Source organism: Periplaneta americana, chromosome 9 (assembly GCF_040183065.1).
Source record: "Periplaneta americana isolate PAMFEO1 chromosome 9, P.americana_PAMFEO1_priV1, whole genome shotgun sequence".
NCBI lineage: Eukaryota > Metazoa > Arthropoda > Insecta > Blattodea > Blattidae > Periplaneta > Periplaneta americana.
This window is the reverse complement of record NC_091125.1, coordinates 117,841,146-117,862,063: the sequence shown is the minus strand read 5'-3', so window position 1 is coordinate 117,862,063 and position 20,918 is coordinate 117,841,146. Positions and strand designations below refer to the sequence as shown.

Genomic DNA, 20,918 nt, shown 5'->3' with positions numbered 1-20,918 from the left:
TCCTCAGACGTATTTCTCGTTCAAAACTCAAATATATTTTTCGTTCAAGATCTCATGATGCCTGAAATAGGAATGTCCAACAACTGGTTCCTGATCTCTAAATACTCTGTATAGGCTCCGCTATCATCTACATTTTTTTGTCTCTAGAGGTTTCAAACACTCGGTATATGGTTTACTGTAAAGGTGTATAATGAGAATATAAACTTGTGATTTACATTGCATTGTTTATATTTTAGGTATGAGGGCTGAAGATGTATTTAAAGAATATTCCAGTATTGAACGATATGCTTAATGTGATGCCTTACCTGTCTCTCGGATTCGTGTCCTAGCAAGGCCTGCAAGCAGCTCCAATGCAGCCAGAGAAACATTGAGATCCGTTTTCCAGGATGAGATGAGGCGATGGCAAACAAGATACGTTGCACGCACAAAGAGGGCATGCGCAGAATCTGTAGACATCACAGCACAGCTCAAATACCAAGTCAAGAAAAGTGAGTCCATATCAAGTCAGAACTAAAAGTTATCATGTGTTTTCTGTATAACATTAGTAATACTTCCTGTTAAAATTATGCAGAATTACTACAAGAGAATTTTTGCTCGAATTAAAAGAAAAAATTATTTTTGAAAATACTACAAGAATTACCATGCAGCCAAATTAATGTACTATTTATATGTTCAGTGTTATTGATAAACTAAAAATGTTTCTAGTATTTGCATAGTATTGTGTTAGATACTGCTATTAATATGCAGAAAAAATATTAAGGCTATGATAAAATATTTTAATTCTTACTGTATGTAATTACATTAACCGAAGCTGAACTAGCACTAACTATGGATGCTTGTACTTCCGTAATTTTTCCAGCTACACAAATATAATATTTCGTTGCATGACTATACTAAGAAGTAACATGATACAGAAACACCATCTGGCAATACATATTTAAAAAATTATAATAAAATCACCATCATAGAAATCATATATATCTTGTGACTTTCGTTTAGTAACATTATCACACTTCTCAGTTGTTCATAATTTGCCAACAATTATTATTATTATTATTATGCAATCAGTCAAAACCTAGTCATGCACCTCAAATATTACATACTTTCCAGAGTTCATTCAAAGTGAAACAAAGATTATGTCTGTGGAGACTGCTTACCAACAAAGAATAACAAATAATATCTAAGGAGATGAAGTATACAGAAGATATGAATAGTGCTAATAATTTCTTTAACAATCTCTTTAAAATAGTGGGCCTATTCTCAAGTCGATGAAATGAGATGGTGGCAACAGCAGGAAGATGGCAAAGCATAATAACTGGAAAAAATTCCAAAAATTCTCTTTAGGTGAGATATATTTTTGTCGGCTAATTGAGCTACGAACTGTTCTTTACAAAGGGAACTATACTTTTGTTGTGAGAAAAATTATGCATAGAGAACTGTTTTATTTTAACAATGAACCACTGAACTGGTAATTGTATTTACCATCCATCATTAATATCATCAGAGGAACTTTTGATCTGAATTGTATCCAAGAAACTGAAGGATAGTTTTTAATAAGACCTGTCCATAAAATCAAATATCTGTGTAAGCAGTACCTTATTTGAATCACTGGTTGCGCAACACTAAAGAAAACAGGTTGTCTGCTCGCAGGCAGTTGGAGACAGCAAAAAATATGGGTGATAAAGCAGGTAAACCTGCCAGTTGCTGCCAACATTCTCATGGCCTTGCAGTCCCTCTGTCTGTACTGCAATTTTTATGAATAGTCGTACTATAAAAGTGAGAATGAAAACTACTGATACTGTAGAAAAAGATACTATGAATATCATTATTTATTTAACGGACTAAAAACAAATTACGAATGATTATATTCAGTGTAGGAGAATGGCATTTGTGAACATTGGATTCAACTTAAAATAAAACTGAACACTACTTAAATAATTAATTATGGTTCATAATACAAAGTTTGTAAAGTAGGATCTGAATGTCACCTGATATGTCCGTTGCATGTAATGAATATAACCAGGGAATAGCTATAAAACGCTTTTCTTACTAGGTAAAACTGCGACAGATATTCTTACTACATAATTTTAATATAATCCAACGATTTCATGATAATTTTATGTACATTATGTATACCTACATGTCATTTGCTGTCCTCATTCACTTTTTGATTATTTCCAACACCTTTCAATCACATATCTGTTGCAATAAAATTTATTTTACTCCATTAAAGATTGTTTTCAAATACAACAGTGATTTTAAAACTCAATATCCATTTCAATCACCAGATCAGTACGTGCAAATGGAAAGAAAGAATCAAACCAGTATGCTATCAGAATGGTGATAGATCTGAACGTGCTTTCTTCGTGTTCGTCTTGCTTGATGATACAAAAGCAATTTTCACTCTGCTGGTTACTTGCGAGCACGCAACCATTAGTAATGTGTATAAGGAAGGACAGAATTATTTGGAAATGTGCACTTGAGTCACAAAGCATAAATTGTAAATTACAAAAACTAACATCAAGTATAATATCAAAACCAAAATAAAAGAAATAAGAAGCCAGTTTTGGGTGAGGTCTTTTAGGTTAATAGATTTGTGTGCAGTAATCATCATAAGTAATTCGAAGGTGCCTCTGTCTTCTTACAAGTGGAGCCCTTACTTTTAATCGTATTAAATCTTAATGTTGGCAAAAGTATAAACAACCAAGTTAACAAATTAATTACGGCAGCACAGTCAAGTTAATTGAATCCAATAAAGTCTTGCTTCTTTCAAGTAGCAAGTTGGTAATACTTTAGTCTACAAAGTATGTATTGTAAGTAGCGCTGTAGAGAAAGAAGTTAGCAAAAAAAAAAAAGTAATAACCTATTTTCTGGAGAAATAGCTAATGTTATCAAACACTAGGTCATACACGACATGCACATGTCAATAAATAATGTGACACGATTCTGCAACACTCAACACAGTATGGTTCAAGAGAAAGAGAGGACCAATGAGTGATGTTTACTTTTGTTCAGTCCCATGGGGTAGTCTATCAACATCATGTTACCAAACGCCCCGGCTGACATCGTGCCATCTGCCTCGGTCTCGGGCGAGACCTCGTCCCCTCCTCCAAGGCTCACGCTGCGATAATCGCTGGGAAGGCTGAGCGAACTAATTGTATCAGAAGCTAGGGATGAACAGAACCATAAACATGACTGGGACAACAAAACACAACACAAAACAACAACAATCATTGTCAGGCTAACTTCAAAATATTCACGCAAACTGGAGCTTTGGAGAAAAGAAACACACACAGTGCTTTGCATTAAATAATCAATAATTTTGTGACATTTGCCTCTGTATAATTTTCATTTCATTAATTTAATCAAAGAAAAAACATTAATGAATATACTGTGTTATCTTCGTTCAACTAACATAACTTAAAATTAAATAAAAAAATGTGTATAGCTCTTAAAAATTGATACTTATTTGATTAATAATGACGAAAGTTTTCAAAGACTATGCATTTAAAGATAATGTAATGAAACTTTCAAATTCTTAATTCCTGGTCTTTTCACTATTATTCACACCTCAGCTATTCTATCTCTTCTATCTGTTTCCCTCTTTTTACTTGGCATATTTTGGTGTTCCTCTTATTTACATCCAAAAATTTAACTACGGTAATATTATTTGGATGATACTTTCTAAAATATTCTATTTCTTTATTTTATTTATTCTGGTGGAGTTAAGGCCATTAAGAAGTCTTTTCCACACCACCAGAAACGTACTTAAGCCCTGAGAGATAGAAGTAATGTTTATTTTCAATTAAAACTGATTGTCTTCTGACAAGAACACCTACTTTCTGCAGCAGTTACAATTTACTATTCAATTTTATCTTTGAAAGGTTGCAGTGAAGAGCTACCACTGCTCTACTGAGGCAGCTATTTAACAGATCTGATTAAAAAAACGCTGGTGGTTATTCTACAACAGGGGCTGAAAAACCTTAACATATTTTATGCATGTATTCATGCTCCACTACACCTTTTTCCCAAACTTTATCAAACTTCAGGGTAAGATACTCAGGACAGAAAGAAAGTAATTGGTGTAACATTCTATCATAGCCCTGAATCACAATGGCTACATATTTATACAGATGGATCCAGATTGGAAGTAAAGGATGGAGCTGGAGCTGGAATTACTCAAAATTATTTAGCTTCTATGTCGCAGTTGGGAAAAACTCCATCTACTTTGATGGTGAAATTCGGCAATAAAGATGGCACTAAAAATCTTCTCTACAGAATAAATTCATTTCAGTGTGCATTTATTTTAAGTGATTCAATTTCGGCTATACAAGCAATAGCAACAAATAATTCTCCAATCTCCAGTAGAGTGTTAGAAATAAAAAAAAAAATATCAGATTATTGTTCAAACAAAATCAAATTATCCATCTTCAATGGATACTCTCTCATTGCAGGATCCACGGTAAGGACATTGCAGGATCCACGGTAAGGACATTGCTGATTTTTTTTTAGCAAAAAAGGGCACCAAAATTTTACAGAAACCAAATCAAAATTTACTCTATCACTCTGCAAAAATTATAATTAAAAAAACCTTCCAGAAAGGACTGTTAGAGCACTTCAAAATTCAAAGTTATGACAAATCATGGGCAGCTATATTGCAAAATAAATAATTCCTGAACATCTAAGACATTATGCTGTAGCAGCATTTAGATTGTTAACAGTTTACGACTAGTTGGCTGCATACCATTATAAAATTGGAATCTTCTACTCTCCAAATTGTATCCTGTGTCGTGAAGACAATTCTGCAATGAATAAGGATCACCTTTCGAGTTGTTTAGCTCTCAAGGCGTCACCTACCAGAACACTGACTGGACTTTATTGGGAAGCAAGAAAGTAAATGGAATATATCCAAGCATTTGGGCATTAGATTACTACTACTATTATTACTACATTCTATCATAGCCTTTACTTCAACATTATTTCTATTTCCAATTGCTTTGATAGTACCAAGGGGGCTTTCATGCAAAGTGTCTTCAAATAATGTTCTATTGTTTTTACGGAGAAATTTGTGTGGTATACAGTATATCTTTAATATCAAAGAATTTGCATTAAAATCAGCAGCATGAGTATTCCAAAAGTCCATTGTACCATTTTTGCTCTTGTTAGTGTATAATATAATATGCCCTTATAAATAAATAAACTTCAGTGGATAGTGCTCATTTTAAAAGTATTTTTACAAATTGTATATTTATATGTACAAGTCATCATATAATATATAAAACCTTCTATAAACTATCATGTCTGTCATATAATTACACTACTTCAAGACAAAAAAAAATTGAATCCACAAAGCACGAAGTAGTTTTGTAGATGAACATTTGGAAAATTAGTAGAATATGTATTATATACTGCATTAAAATTAATTTTATCTAAAAGAAAAAGAACAAAGAAAACACAGTATTATTTACTTTCTTGAGTATCCTTGAAAATCTATTCCCCCCCCCCCAGAAAATAAAACAACCACTTACGTTCTTTTGTAATGATTTAAACACAAACCGTAATGTCAAAGTTAGCCTGAAATATAATGTCTAAAAACTTAAAGCTGTTAGGGTCAATAAATGCAGTGCGTTATCTATTTTGCAGTGAAAAATATAACATTAACAATAGACAAAATTAAAATTAAAGTAACCAATGCACGTGAAGAAAAGAAAAAAAGAAGGTAGATGGTAAGAAAAAAGCAACAGATTCAAAGCATAAAGAAGTAGCAGTAATTCCTGCACAGCAAAGCAAATCTGATGTCAGTGTACAATAAGCACAACCACATAAAAAAAGAATATAAAGTTGAAGTATTTTTTCCAAAAAATAAGTTGTAACATGTTTCAACGTATTAGTTTGCTGTATTTTTATTTTAAAAAGATGTATGTGCAATATTAGTTTACTCGAATCTTGATGGTTAAATCAGATCCAAAACTTTGTAGAACGGAAACAGTGTCTCTGTATAAATTACGTTACAACTATTACATATTGCGTGTGACATATAAGCAAGATAGAGAACTGTTTATATTCGTTCAAATATTGAGGTAATCCATGTTCCATTACTGTTTAGTCTATTAAGTCACTGGTCATTACTTCCACCCACTGATTTACATTATACTGCAGTGACGTAACAAAATGGTAAAGCTCCCCTAGAGAAAATTATAAAATAATTCAAAAAACTTTTCATGGGACCCCAAAAGGCCAAGCTGTCTGCTTTGCAGATAAGAATTTTACACCACTGACACTACGTCGTATTATAATTTTCAAGTGTGAAAAAATTTAATTACACTTAAACTTGTACTGTTCTCACTGAACAGTTACTTATCCTAGAAACTTTCACAGTGATATGACGCACAAGAGAGATTCTATACCAATACAACCATAATCTAATGCATTTCATTTTATAACTCTGCATAATAAGTCTTCATGATGTTTTACAAAATTGCATAACTGTATATTAAGCCATGTAACATTTCTTTAAACATAAACTCAAAGTGAATAATTTGATCTTCTGCAATTCTGCTATCACAAAGAATTTTTCTTTTAAATAATACAGTATATCTTCGAAGTTTCACAATTCTACATAGAGTAGATAATGACATAGGCTTGCATATAATAAATTCACAAGTTTATCATTTTGAAATGAATTATACATTTTTATAGCAAAAGTTACGTATAGATGATTCACTGCTGTTATTCTTTAGGACTATTGTCCATTTGCTTCAAAAGTTATTATTTAAAGTACTGGTACACATTCTATCACAAATACACGAAATTATTTAAAAACCTTCATCCAACTTTAATTTTGTCATTAACATTACATGAAACTATCAAATGCAATTAAAAATCCAACGAATGGTGATGGATGGGTGAATGGGTAAACAAACTTCACAACATTAAATGTTTTGTACATTTACACACACACACACACACGCATCTAAAAGCAACATGAAACAAGTATGCTTTAACAGTGTATTTGTGTAGCAAAATCATATACTGGTACTGTATTTTCTCAAGGAAATTATATATTATTATAAATATATATATTATATATTATAAATATTAATTTAGAATTGATTAGGAAGACGATTGTTAAACCCTGGTTGGGACGGCTATCAAATATCTATCTATAAGAACACGTTTGGTTTATTCGTATTATTTCACGAAATGTCTATTAATCTCTATGATGTAAGGTATACATGAAACAAGATGTGTACATTTTCAGGGAAAAGGGAACTCACATGAATCAAAATATTTTCTAAGTGTCAGGAAAATAAAATGAACTTAATCTGTTCACGAAACATGGGAAAAGCGTGATTGATTAAATCCTTCAGTCACACATTTGTTCCTATCTATATAACAATCTCTCTGAAGATTAATTTACATTAATTCTTTATGAAACAGTAGCTTCATCTTTCAATTCTTTTCCTGAATAGATCAGAGAGAAAAAATGTAAACACTTCTTAGCTCGAGACAGCAATTCCAGCCAGCAACCAACAGAACATTATTCGAATTACATTAAAATCTTAAGCTCGATAAAGAAAGAAAGTAATTGTGATTTATTCAGGACAAGAGTTCAGAATTACTTTTTATTTTATTGATGCAATATAGAGAATATGACGTAACGGATTCAACAAGTATGGTACATTCTTTTTTCTCCTCTCTTTCACCTGAGGACCAAGAAAGAGTTAAAACCGAATGAATTAAAAATTATTACCTTACAAATCATAAAGGCTTTCTGCTCTTGAACAATGTTGGTTTCCAAAATAAGTAGCACTAACCAAAATTCGGGGTCTACTTACTATTATGCAGAAGTTAAATATTAAATTTCAAGGAACGAAAAATATATCATATGATATAATATAACTTTAAAATTGAAATTATTACGTATAAACATAAAAGTTCGTAATTTTTCCACTAAGCATATTACAGTATTAGTATTACTATTTTAATTATCACCATCACCATCACCATCATCATCATCATCATCATCATCATCATCATCATCATCATCATCATCATCATCATCATCATCACCATTATAATCAACATCATATACAAAACTTAAAAGTTGACATATTTTGGAAATTCCAAATATTTTTTTTTTAATTTGAAAGATACGATGACAAAAGCAAATAAGGGCATAGGATTTGAGCAACATAGTAATTATCATACGAACATAATGAAGACGGGAGGGTAACGGACTTCACTTGATTCTTAATTACGCAAAAAAATATACTAAATGTACTGAGACAGTGGGTGGGAGACTTAAGAGCCAGAGACCTGAGAAACATATACTGTACTGCACTCACCAGATGACAGCAGGTTGGATGTGGTGTCGCTTCCTGGTCCAGGATCTGGTTGAGTTACCTGCTCCACTTCTTCAGCACTGGCCGAGTCCTGTACACTAAGGAGCAGGCCCCCTGCAAGCATACATTAGCATGGACTCAAAAGAAATGTTAGCATAGTTCTACCCAAATCCAATTATACCTGCTTTCTCTACTTCTCCATTTCTATGTAGTTGTAGCCAATGCGCTGTGGATAACTTTCCAGGTATCAATTTCAATGCAAAATGTGTGACATGATCCTGTCTCAACAAAATTTGAAAGTGAAAGTGACACTGCTCGTGTAATCACTGGGTGAGAAATAATGTTATGGCTATGTGCAGACAAGTAAATAGTCACATAAGAACTATCTTCCATTCGGAATAAACAAAGGAAAGGACAGAGAATGTAGAGCCATTGAAGGAGAACTATTTCCGTGTGTTTAACCACCATTCCAACTAACCCTATTGTACCAGTAATTGAGAAATGGCAGAAATGTACTGATACTGATTTCCTCTCAATATATAAAATACTACTTTAACATTTTCCTTAATAAGCCAGTAAATCATATGGAGTGGGAATAACAACTACATGGTGAGTATTAAGTTAATGTTTTTATATTGAAACTCGTTATAAGAGCTTCTTCTTTGTCAGTACCAGTACTTACAAAAATAGTGTAATAATTATTATTATTTTTTTAGTCGGTTATTTAACGACGCTGTATCAACTAAGAGGTTATTTAGCGTCGATGAGATTGGTGATAGCGAGATGGTATTTGGCGAGATGAAGCCGAGGATTCGCCATAGATTACTTGGCATTCACCTTACGGTTGAGGAAAACCTCGGAAAAAACCCAACCAGGTAATCAGCCCAAGCGGGGTTCGAACCCGCGCCCGAGCACAACTTCAGACCGGCAGGCAAGCGCCTTAACCGACTGAGCCACGCTGATGGCTGTGTAATAATTATGTAACACTCAATTGTTCTCAGATCGTTGAGTATATAATGGGCTTAAAATTATATTCTTATAACACAATTCAATTAAATGACAATTTTTAAAAGTAAGTTTCACTTTCTACTCATACATTACAGTTAATGAAAATGACAGGATTGTCAAATTTACATAATCACAAACACTGAAGTGATTACAATTATTTTACTGTGATGATTACCGGTACTGAAAATAAATGCTATTTTATGATTGAATCTGAACTTTAGAAGGAGCAATATATAAGTAAAATTAAAGTTGTGGAAACCACTGGTGTAGCTCGGTTGGCTAAGGTGCTTGCCTGCTGATTCAGAGTTGTGTTCAGGCACAAGTTCGATCTCTGTTTGGGCTGATTACCTGGTTTGGTTTTTTCCGATGTTTTTCCAACTGTAAGGCGAATGTCAGGTAATCTATAGCGAATCCCCGGCCTCATCTCGCCAAATACCATCTTGCTATCACCAATTCCATCGACGCTTATTAACCTAGTAGTTTATACAGCGTCATTAAATAACCAAGTAAAAAAAAATAATAATAAAAGTTGTGGAGTCAAGAGTCAGAATCATAAAACCAGAACTATCATAAAACCAGAACTACGAGGTAAGCTCTTACCTAACAACATCTGTGCGTTCTGTGGGTCGGACTCCACTTGCAAAGCGTTGATCAGCAAGTTCATGAGGCGGGGCTTCAGCTGTGCAAATGTCAGTGGTCCACGCTCTGTAGGTCCTCCTAGCTCCTTAATGTTGAGGTTCTGTTCAATTAACACAGATAGCAAGCTAATCTTCATACTCAAGAAAATTCTATACTTGATGATCCTCTTCAAACACAGAGGTCCATACCATACACAGCAGTGTGCTTCCCAAACCAAAATGTACTTCAAAACACACTTAATGATGCTAACACAGAATTCCAATTATATTTCCACATAAATAATCATAACACATGGAATCAGGAAATAAACCAAATTCCTAAAAATAGGAATACAACAAACAATACTGTAATCGATTCCTCCGTACATGTAGGACTAACAAGAAATGATGTAGAAAATATGAAACTGCAGGTAACAATAGAAATCGAAGACTTCACATGTCTCATTCGTCCAATAGTTTAGAAGATATCGCTGTACAGACACAAAACAGACAGTAAACCATTTTGTTTTCAGTATTCCTGACAGCCCTGATATCGAAAACTTTGTATATTAGTCAAAATCTTCACATAATTTTTTGCAGCATTACAATACTTTATCTTTACACTTCGTCCAATGCATAAAATTCTAAAAGCAAAATTTACAAGGAGATTCAATCATAAACAGATATAAAAATCAGCAATAACCACATTTCGCCATGATTGTTGCCACAATACCTATACAGAATTCAATGTATGGGAAATCAAATATACATAACATGCAAAAAAACTTAGACGACTCTCAACAAGGAAGACCTACGAATTGGCCACAAACTGGGCACAGAAGAGAACTAAAACAACATTTTCGAACTATATTGGGAGATAACTGAGCAAGTCACCTGAGTTTCATCACTATTGGACAAATAATAATACCAGTGAAGTATACACTATTCTAATTTGATGAAATGATAATGTGTGACAATAATAAAACTAACTACAGAACAATTCTAAATACTCGGAGGAAGTCTACCTTATTGCCATTTTCATCCCAACAAATTTCGTACGATTTGTAAAGAGTTAATTTCTGAAATATTATACCCTTTTTAAGTCATGTTTAGTTTTAACAGTTTATGGGTATCTCACAAATACGAAGATATTTAAACATACCTAAATCAATGATTCCAAAAACCAATGTCCATTCGCACTGTTGTATATTTTACATAAAAGTAGTGCCAACTCTATACTTCATCAACAACGAACAGTTTTTGTACAGACCTAGAAATAAAATTCAGGTGGCCCAAATTCTGTTTCTGGGTCTGTACATACATAGTTGTGTGAAGTATGTTAAGTGATATTGACGAAATTTATTATTACAGCATTAGAATAGAATTAAAACATTAAAGTCTGTCACAGCTAAGAAAAACAATAAGCAAAACTATGAAACTGCTTCATCAAATTGGCCACAGTGCTGGAGTGCAGTATTTAAGTTGCATAAAGGTAAGCGTTCACTACATCGTATCGCACGCATCGGACGAATCGCACAGATCGGAAAAAGACTATAGGTACGATCACACGTCGGTACTTTTGCACCGCTGCAGTACAAAAAACTGCGCAAGTCTTATACTGCGACGTGTGAACAACGGTGCAACCCGAAAAGTAGCGGCTGCCGAACCTGCTGCTCGCTACTTTTCCATGCTGCGCGCAACTTAAAAATAGCGACATGTGAACAGGGTTCTCAAGGTTGCAGCCGCAGCATTTTTGATATCGGTTTTGTTGAAACTTTTGCTGCGGTTGCAACCAGTGTTACCACCCAAATGTGTCAATGATACTTTTATTGTTTGGATATATTTTAATGTTAAATGTGATGAAAATCAATTATTTGTAACAGTTATTAAATACATAACACAGTCTAAGCATAATTGGTGACGATATAATTCATTTTTTAAATTTTCCGTAGCGTAGTTCCAAACAGGAGGGTTGCCAACATTGATTACGTGAATATACTGTTGGTTATCATCAGACATCGGATTCTAGGGCAAATGCCTATTTTGTTTCTTTAGGAGAAAAGTAAAAATAATTATTAATATTTGTGTTTCATGGAAATTGAAAGGTATTCAAAGAGTTTTATAGTGCCCTAAAATGCCCTAAAACGGTTATTAGAGCCTAATTTGTTAATATTCGCCTAAAAATGCCTAACTCACTGTAAAGTTTCGCATTTTACTCTTACTTTTTATAATTTATACATGCATTCACTGCGAAATTTAAGGCATTTAAAAAGTGGAAAGTTTGCTTCACACCGGCCATGAAACCATTGATAAAGGAAACAAAATGTTTTGAATCTCACGACACTCGCAATAGATTTCACCGAATTTAACATGTTTGGAGGCATAAATGCCGACAAAGAACCAACCTTAGTTTTGAAGCAGGCAACAATCACAACATGTGCTGCTACCGATTCAGAGATATACTATACTATAAAAATGACTGTTTTCGGTCTGAAACCGATTAGCTGTACTGCCCTTCAGAGTGTCATAAAATCACAATTTTTGGAGAAAGAGTGTTTTTGAAATATTTATGAAAAGTGGTAAAACTGCGAATTAGTAGGGTAAACCGTTACAAAATATTTCAAAGAATGGCCCTCCTAGTGTTAACACTACCAGGAAATGCAACAATAAGTAGAACTTTGTATTTTTGTCCAATTGAATCTCAATAACAACGGTTCATTTGAATGCTCGTTAACAGTTGCTCTTTCCCTCACCTTATTTGTGTTGAGAAGTTTTAAGCGGTAGGACGTTTTCCTGTGAAGTTTAACGCGATAATGCCGAAAAATATAAGTGCAAAATCTACATTGATCCGACAATGGCTAACAGAATATTCAGAATTCACTTATGATGGAAAAATAATATTCTGCAAGATTTGTAGCAAACAGGTATGTAACAATAGTTGAAATATATAAATTCTATTAATTTTAATGAGTAGGCCTATAATATTTATACATTGACTGAGCTATCCTGAGGCATAATTCTTTTTAAGACCACTACACTTTAACCTTTTAAATTCCGATAGTTAAAGTATTTGCAGGTCATTAAAATTTTGATTGTTCGAACCCACTAACTTTGTGATAGAAATATGGCAATACAACAATTAGGATTTTATTTTAATTCAGTTTACTTTACATTTTTAGATTTCGCAAGAAAAGAAGTGCCACCTAAAGCAGCATGTGCAAGGAGCGGCTCATAAGGCTAAAGCTCAGCAGGAAAATCAACTGCAACAAACTTTACTAACACAGCCTACTTCATCCAATCTCAGCAGCAATTTCTATGCTGATTTAACCAGAGCGTTTGTTGCTGCTAACATTCCCTGGAATGCAATTGAAAATCCGGTTTTAAGACGTTTTTACAAAAATACTGCAAACAAAATATCCCATCTGAGTCGACCCTAAGAAAAAATTACTTAGAATATACAATGAAACTTTAGCTTCCATTCGGGAGGATATAGGTGATTCTTACATATGGGTCTCTGTGGATGAAACCTCAGATCCTATGAATAAGTATACAGCAAATATGGTAGTAGGAAAACTTAGTCCTGATGGACCTTCGATTCCACACCTCGTATGTGTTAAGGAGCTTTCGAAAGTGAATAGCCAAGCCATTGCTTATTTTGTAAATAAAAGCCTACAGTCTTTATACTCAGGTAATATAGACGATTCTGAAGTTCTGTTGTTTTGTACTGATGCCTCCTCATACATGGTTGCTGCAGCTCCACTTCTTAAAACATTTTATCCTAACCTCACGCAAGTAACCTGTCTAGCACATGGCCTTCACAGGGTTTCTGAAACAATCCGGAATGAATTTCCTCTTGTCAATTCGTTTATTTCTAACAGAAAAAAATGTTTTTGTAAAGCCCCATCCAGGATTTCAATATTCAGAGAGAACTTTCCAGATATCCCACTCCCACCTCAGCCGGTTGTTACACGATGGGGAACCTGGATTCAGTCAGTGGTGTATTATTCTAAGTATTTTAAAGAAGTGGTCACAGTTATTGATAAATTACCTGAAATTGACAGTGCAGCGTGTGTGAAAGCAGTGAAAGATTGTCTGAATGACTCACGAGTGAAAAACGATATTGCCTACATAACATCAAACTTTTCTTTCATACCTGCAAGCATTGAACAATTAGAACGTGAAAAACAATCTCTTTGTAGCCAAATAGCAATAGTAAAGGAAGCTCAAGTGAACAGACATTCTGCTTTGGGCGAAACTGGGAAAAAAGTTAAAAATAAGTGGGACAACGTATTAAATAAGAATGTAGGATTTTCATTGTTGGAAAAAGTATCAAGAGTGATATTGGGGGAAAGTGTAAATGTTCCAGTAAGTATTGATGTTTCTATTGTACCTAATTTAAAATTTGCGCCTCTCACATCAGTTTCGGTTGAAAGAAGTTTTTCTGCTTTCAAAATGATTCTCAGTGACAAAAGGCAAAGGTTAACTGTGGAGAATTTAGAAAAAATTCTGGTGGTGTACTGTGCAGATAATTATAATAAAGTCTGAGCATGGAACTGAATTTCAATAACTTAAAATGAGTAATCTTGATATCAATAATCATTATTTCATTAGTTTCAATATATTAAATTTGTGCAGCTCTGTTTATAAATATAATATAGTATTCTTTTTCAATGTTTAAACATACTTTTTTGTGCGTATTTTAGTGTATAACTAAAAATTTCAGTGAAAGAAATAAGTATGATACCTTGATGTGCCTAAAATGCCTATTTTCATTAAAATAGAGCCTAATTTTACAAATTTTGAGCTTATTTTAGGCGCCTAAAACTGCAATTTTTAGTGCCTAAAAATCCGATGTCTAGTTATCATTTAAGTATATAGGCGTTTTTTAAAGCTTTATAGTAAAAATAATGTCAATTTCTGAATACTAGATAAGACAGAAAAGCAAATAATAGATAAGGAAGCTTTCGCATCAGTTTCTTAATAATGCGAACATAACCACAAAATGTATATTGAGAAGTCAACAAGGACATGGGAACCTGCAGCATGACTGCGGCTGCAAAAGTAGCGCCTTGTGTGTGAACAGACTCGCAACCTCCAGTTGCAACTTTTGCAGCACTTGGGTTGCGCAGCACGAAAAGTAGCGTGCAGTGCGCTACTTTTGTCTTACGTGTGAACACGACAAGCAACTTTTGCAGCTGCAGTATAAAAGTAGCGCTGCAAAAGTAGCGACGTGTGACTGTACCTTATCTTTGCTGTAATTGTTATGTAACTGCGTTCACTACATCGTATCGGACGCATCACCTCTTGGCAAATCTGTACACGTTTCTCGGATGGGCAACTTTTCCGATGCGTGCGATCATGGCCTTCTTTAATAAATCAATTTTAATTGGTCAACTGTTACTATTATGTTGTGCCATGTTCAGAGTCGCGTCAAAATGGCAGACGGAAAACTTATTTTGCATGTATAAAATTGCGAAGAATTATATAATTTGAGGCGTTCCCATTACAGTAATCAAGTCGTTTCTTGCAAATATATTATGTAACCAATATTTCTTTAGTTTCTTCCTCTTCAATTAAGACGCATGAAGCAATTACAAATTCTTATTCGCTAACAGACGTAATTAATAGACCTATTCAAGACAACTACTTCGAAAGAGAATTCGTGAAAGTTTCCAAACAATTACTAAGTTTCCAGTATAACTTAATAATGAAAATATGAGTTACGAACATTCTAACAAAACACTATGTTTCTGAATTTCTCACTAATCCACAAGACTGGAGATTAACCATATAACAAGATATTAAAAAAAAAATTATCAGCAACATTCAGGACTGCACAAGTTAGTGAATTGAATATTCTTGTCCATTCACAAAACAAGTACTCTATTACCTGAAAGTGTAGTGGAAGAACCAACATGGAAAGCAGGAGATGGATGGATGCCCTCCGCAGTTCTGTCTTAGAAACGGAAGCAGACCTGAAAATATATCTATTATTAACTAGAAATATTAACTTTGTACAATGGTTATATAAATTTGGGACTGAGTCACAGGTTAAAAATGTGTTAGTCCAGACTTACACAGGCACACTTAACATCAATTACTTTTAGTTGGTTATTTAACGACGCTGTATCAACTACTTGTTTATTTAGAGTTGATGGGATTGGTGATAGCAAGATGGTATTTGGTTGAGGATTCGTCATAGATCATCTGACATTCGACTTACGGTTGGGGAAAACCTCAGAAAAAACTCAATCAGGTAATCAGCCCAAGCAGGAATCGAACCCATGCTCAGCAACTCCGAATCATAGACAAGCGCCTCAGCCAACTGAGGTATGCCTATTTCAAACTGCCTATATTATGACTTTTATAACTCTAGCAAATCAGAGGAGTATAGCACTGCCTAGTGAAGTGACATGGTTTCCCCATACATCAAAGAACAATGAACTTAAATTTTTTATGCACAAACCAGTAGCATAAAAGAACAGTTTCTAAATACATAAAAAAAAATGTAATTGTAGTTCGAGTGGTTCTTTTCCTGCAGAATTTAAACACTTTCATGCGGCTTTAAACTTATGTGCAATTGCTCTTAATGAAATTTGTTGTCACTCTAAAATCTAAATCCTAATTAAGCATAAAGAGGGAATCGAGGAGTCCAAAACCTCCCAACTAAAAAATAACACTGCTGACACTTTTTCCAATGTTTCCATAAATCGCAGTCATTCATGGAAGTGTTTTCATTTTCATCTTAAATATTACTTAACTCCTTTTCCACAAATTATATAACTCATATTTTTCTTTTTAAAAGTGTGTCCTTGAATTTGATTAAATTTAACACTCTACAACAACTAGTGATACAAAATTTCACTGTTTAACAAATATAATAATTAAAATATGTATTAACATTTATCACAATTCCTTTTAAGAAACAGATTTTATTTAACTTTCAATACAAAAAATAAAATAAAATGAAATGAAATAAAAAAGACCATGGAGATCCAGAGGACAGTAGGAGTTCAAGAATGTTTTTTTCTGATTTTTCATACACCATAACAATCATCTTCCCTTAACAATAATATGACTGATCACTTAAAAAGAATTAATCTGAAAGTATATACTTAAGATTTAATGAAAAGTACTTTTCCATGTGTTTGAGCTGGTATTTTATATAATCATTGTTTCATATCGAACACAATAATACTATTTTTAACGAGTCTTTGACAAGTGCTCGAAATACTGTTATGTACAACACAGTGGCAATTATCAATCACAAAAATTTGTTTACAGTCATGCACTCACTTCAATTTGAGTTCCTTCTCTGGCAGAACGATTTCTAGGGCATCAATAACATGAGGCACCAACACCTGAACACCATCCAAGTCGAGACGAAACAGGTCAGCAGAGTTGAGCAAAATACTGGCTAGAGTTTCACCACATTCACGACTCTGCTGGAACAAACATATTCTCTTTGTTTCTTTCTCATATCTCCAATTAACATAACACAATTCAGAATGTAGGTGACTGAACAGTTGAATAACAGTTGAAGACTGGACATAAAAAGGCTGTAAGTGCCAAAGAGACAAATCGTAGAAAACAGAGCTTTCTTGTGCAACTGGTAATGTAATATCCATATATTTAACACATCTATGGAAGAAGCTTAGCTCTAAATAAAATTACAATGGGACTTATCATTTTTCTCAGTGGATTGAGCCAGGGACGTAAGACTCTTTTTTATGGAAAAACTAATTTTCAGCCTATTTTTTTATAAAAGTCCAGTCTTGAGTTATCCAGAATACAATGTGTAACATGAGACAAGAAAAAAATTATGCCTTTTATTTTCTCACTTTATGAACACTTCCTACTTGATCACTTTATGAGCAAAGAAAATGTCGCTGTCATTATCATTGTCACCATCATCATCACCACCCACCACCATCATTAGTTTTCTGCCCAAGGGCAGATCCTTCACTGCAAACTCAGCATCCTCAAATCTTTCCTATTTTGCGACTTTCTCTTAGTTTCTTCATATGATCTATACATTTTAATGTTGTCTGTGAGTATCATCTAATATCTTCTTCTGCCCTAAACTATTCTCCCATTCACCATTCCTTAATGCCTTCTTCAGTAGGCAATTTTTTCTCAGCCAGTGACTTAGGCAATTTCTTTTTCTCTTCCTAGTCAGGTTCAACATTATTCTTTCTTCACCCACTCTTCTCGGCACAGCTTCATTTCTTATTTTGTCCACTTCACATGCTCCATTTTTCTCCATATCCACATTTCAAATGCTTCTAGTCGTTTCTCTTCACTCCATCGTAATGTCCATGTTTCTGTCCCATACAATGCCATGCTCCACACAAAGAACTTCACTAGTCTCTTCCTTAGTTCTTTTTACAGAGGCCCGTAGAAGATGCTCCTTATTCTATTAAAAGTTTCCTTTTAACTTCCTGGTAGCAGCTTATGTTACTGCTTATAGTACACCCCAAGTGTTTGAAGTTGTCCACTTGCTCTACTGCTTCACTTCGACTACTGCACATTTACCTTCTTTATTTTTCTTCCGATAACCATGGTCTCCGTCTTGTTTGCGTTTATCTTCATTCTATACTGCTCACAGCTGTAAATTATCTCCAGTAGCATATCCCTTAGGATGCTCTTCTCTTCTGTTAACAGCGCCATATCATCAGCAAATGTAATATCATAAAAAACAATTTTCAGATCTTGACGAAAATGCACTTTTTCAACAACACTGACAGTGAACAAATGCTTGTAATATGTTACCTGTGTGATGTACAGTTGGCCAAATAACTAGAGTGTCAGTTTCTTATACCAGAAACCTGGAATCAATCTGTTGTGTATTAAAATTGTATTAGGGACGGAATTTTATGGGTCTTTGAAATCTCCCCCCTACTCCTGAACCAGGGAAAAACATCTAATATTTTTCTTGTTATTTTCAATAAACAAATATTGTTAAAACTGTCTTCCTTTTCTTCACTATAATAACACATAATCCCCTTTAAGGTTCGGCCTTCTTATCCTGCCACACCTGTTTCCCCTTTCTCCATGCCAACCACATGCCAGAGGGACTTCAAAGACTAGCAGTGCACAACAATATTATAGTCTCAGTCCATGAGATGATGGTATAATGGCAATGAACAAACAGCAGAATGCGAATGTTTGAGAAAACATGAATTACTTAGAGGAAACCTGTTTCAAAGTCACACTGTTCACCACAAATCACTGCTATCAGCGGACTACACTACAACAGGACCTGATTTTCATTTGTATCTCACCTCATTAATCTGCAAGCCATGCTGCAGAGCGAGATAGAAGCGGGCCAGGTATACAGGCAGGATTTCTTCACCTGTCTTCTTGGCACAGAAGATGCGGCACAGAGCTCCCAAGGCCTCTGCCCGTCCTGCCTCATACTTATCAATGGTGAGAGCAGGTGGAATCTCGGCATCATCTGTGAGAGACCCAGGTTGTGACAGAGACAGACTGCCCTTGCGACTATCCAACAGCAAGGAACTCGGTCTCTTATTAGTGTTGGACTCGTTGCCTGCAACACAACACAGTAATTGTAAATATGTATTGCAATGTCACCTAACAACACTGTCATGTCTTCGAGAAAGAGCTAGATATCTTAACAAAAGTCAATAGCTCAGAAAGGAGTTGAGTATTTTAACAACTATCAACTATTCAAAAAACAGGACATCTTAAGAACCATCCAGTAAATGGCAAATATTTAGCAATGAGCTCTGGGTCTCTTGTTTGTTTTACAACACAACATACAAACTGTCAACTGTTTAGCAATGTGCCTAGTCTTTGTATGAGTTGTATTGTAACACATTGACTGTCAACTGTTTGTGGTGAATTTCAACTTAACAAATATATCAACTGTCTAGGAAGTGGGTCTCTTGCTTGTTTTGCAATTCAATATAAAGACTGCCAACTTTTCAGGAAAGAGCTGGATTTCTTGCTTGTCTTGCAATTCAATATAATGGCCCTCTGCTGTTCAAGAAAGAGACGAGTTTCTTAGCATGATAACATAAAGTAACGATTGTTAAGAGCAAAATAATTATTTTCAATTTTTGTCAAGTTAAATGATATAATATAGGTTGTTACATAACTAATGGAATGGTTTCATAAGGTTATCCAGTCATTTAAGATTCTGTAAAGGATTTCTGTATCTGTAAATAGAATTTGAGTTCAATAGTTTTATAAAATGAAATGAATACGTGAACAAAAATTTAACAAATACCAAACAAGACATCAAAAGATTGAACTTTACAACCAAGCAGACCACTTCAAAATGATTGAAATAAACACATGGAACTTTGAAATACCGTACATCCCTGCATCTAGGAAAGAAATTCAGAAGCAAAAACATTTTGTGGTTTGCACACATCATTTGACAACAAAATAACACGACTTTCTCATCCACACATATCAGTTCTAAGATACCATGCTCAGAACACATCATCATCATCATCATTATTATTATTAAAGGTTAGAGTTCAATGGCTCGTTCTATGCTCATCCTGAATCACAGTTCACAAAGGGGGACTCTATGGTCATGTGGCTAGTATGGCTCAAGACATTCCTTAAGACAGCATAATACAAACACAACACAAAGGATACACACAGTCTCTATGGAAGATGTATCTGAACAAAATCTGCCCATAGTCATTCTAACTCTCACATATCAGAGATCTAATCATAACCAAATTCTATTCCTTTCTTCAGGGGCCTGTTTCTCAAAACTCATGGACTAGTAATACTAGTCTGTACAGTAGTAATATTAGTTTATTTTACAAGTCTGTGTTTCTAGAAACTACAAGGGTAAAGTAGTAGTTATCAGTTCACAGACTAGTAATATTGGTCGATTTCACCAGTTCATAAGTGATTCTGTTTCTCAAAATGCTAATGTAGTTGATTATACTAGTATTCAACAGGA

The 20,918-nt window shown here is 34.2% G+C and overlaps 1 protein-coding gene across 8 annotated transcripts in view; it reads right to left on the bottom strand.

The window, feature by feature from the left end:
• The window catches only part of LOC138706417 (ral GTPase-activating protein subunit beta), a 76,211-nt gene that overhangs the window by 31,430 nt on the left and 23,863 nt on the right, over nt 1–20,918 (bottom strand). For 7 of the 8 annotated variants that reach the window (XR_011333991.1, XM_069835706.1, XM_069835700.1 and 4 more), the window contains 7 exons: nt 19,255–19,520; nt 17,267–17,412; nt 15,861–15,945; nt 9,954–10,092; nt 8,349–8,459; nt 3,006–3,167; nt 306–446 (listed from right to left, as the gene is read on the bottom strand). Coding sequence is in view for 7 of the 8 variants with exons in the window: in XM_069835706.1 (XP_069691807.1) it covers nt 306–446; nt 3,006–3,167; nt 8,349–8,459; nt 9,954–10,092; nt 15,861–15,945; nt 17,267–17,412; nt 19,255–19,520 (1,050 nt within the window). In the remaining variant the exon portion in view is untranslated. The remainder of the gene's footprint in view (nt 1–305; nt 447–3,005; nt 3,168–8,348; nt 8,460–9,953; nt 10,093–15,860; nt 15,946–17,266; nt 17,413–19,254; nt 19,521–20,918) is intronic. The other variant, XM_069835704.1, reaches the window with a different exon arrangement.